The sequence below is a fragment of the Olea europaea genome, unplaced genomic scaffold, assembly GCF_002742605.1.
Source record: "Olea europaea var. sylvestris unplaced genomic scaffold, O_europaea_v1 scaffold28538, whole genome shotgun sequence".
Classification (NCBI taxonomy): domain Eukaryota; kingdom Viridiplantae; phylum Streptophyta; class Magnoliopsida; order Lamiales; family Oleaceae; genus Olea; species Olea europaea.
This window is the reverse complement of record NW_019247058.1, coordinates 1-1,433: the sequence shown is the minus strand read 5'-3', so window position 1 is coordinate 1,433 and position 1,433 is coordinate 1. Positions and strand designations below refer to the sequence as shown.

Here is a 1,433-nt window from a genome sequence, read left to right as displayed (position 1 = left end):
CAATTTTCATTCAATTCATATATACATAAATTCTTTTATACCGCACTCTAATTCCATGGCAGAAGGCGGTGGCGAACCCGAATCGGGTCACGGGTCAAAACCCAAGGCCACTTACGAATCATTCGGCGGCCGACTACGGTTTACAGTGGAGCTGAAGCCCGGCGAAACCACTATTGTATCGTGGAAAAAGCTTCTCAAAGATGCCGCTGCAGGTAAGATCAAAGGGAGTGGCCCATTGCCCGGCCCGTCCACGGAGGTCCACAACACGGTTCCTGCTCCTGTTCCTGCGCTTCCATCGGGGGCTCCAACTTTAAAGCAATCTGGCGAAAATGGAGCTAAAGATTCACAAGCACAGCCCGGCTCCAATCGTCTGAGTAACGTGATTGAAAGAATTGAGCGCATGTATGCGGTACGTGCTGGATGAATTTTATTTTTAATCTTAATTTTGAATTTTTAGTGGGTATAAGCTTCTATTTTATAAAGGATTAACGTGATATAAACTGTTATTGTAAAGCACATTTAATGTAGGGCAATCTGTTTTAATATCTTATTCGTTAGTTATATCTAAAGTTCCAATTTTGAAGCACGTTTAAATCTCGATCATGTTACTGCAGATTATCTGAGTTATTTTTGTCAATGTTTTTTTGTTCATGGTATTTCTAGGGTGATGGAAGTAGTGATGAAGAAGATGTTGTTCTAGATGATGTGCCTGATGATGATGAATATGATACGGAGGATTCCTTTATAGATGATACTGAGCTGGTGGGTAATTTGATCCGTTAGCTGTACTCGACCATTTTATTTATTCTTTTTAAACTGCTCGTATTGGTTAATCTATTTGTTTTGTAAATTTTTAGTAAGTCGTTTAAATGATAAGTCAATAAAAATCATTACTTTTTGTGCAGGATGACTATTTCCAGGTTGATAACTCAGCAATAAAACATGATGGATTTTTTGTTAATCGTGGGAAGTTGGAGCGCATGTGAGTTTTTGAGAAACTCTTTGATGCAAAAAGTTTTATACATTGAAACTATATTGTTATTGAAAATAAAGTTTTCTATGCCCTTACATTTCTAAATTTATCTGAACAGATTTTTTAAGTAGAAAATCTAGTACATAAATGTAATATGTTAATCGAGAAAACCTAAATATGCAACTGGTCCTGACATGTTTATAATTCTTTTGGTCTTTGCAATTGGAATTTGGAAAATGAGAAATTAATCTAAATATCTTTTTTTGTATTCTGAAATTCAGACTTCAATCAATCGCAAAGAAATAGAACGGTTATAGTTTGCATATCTGTAGTTTATGGACCTTGGCTTTGGCTTCTATTTTATGATTTGCAGATCTGCGCTCTCTTGTCCAAATCAAATTTAATATGAGATAATGGTTACACAAGGCTGATAAGAGCAAGCTTTTGGACACACACACAC

The 1,433-nt window shown here is 36.2% G+C and overlaps 1 protein-coding gene across 1 annotated transcript; it reads left to right on the top strand.

The window, feature by feature from the left end:
- Positions 1 to 6: 6 nt before the first annotated feature.
- On the top strand, positions 7 to 982 carry LOC111384133 (ubinuclein-1-like; the record flags this gene model as incomplete). Its single annotated transcript, XM_023008374.1, has 3 exons — positions 7 to 409; positions 664 to 762; positions 906 to 982. Coding segments are annotated over exons 1-3 (530 nt in total), but the record flags the coding sequence as incomplete, so codon positions are not given.
- Between the last annotated feature and the right edge of the window lie 451 nt (positions 983 to 1,433).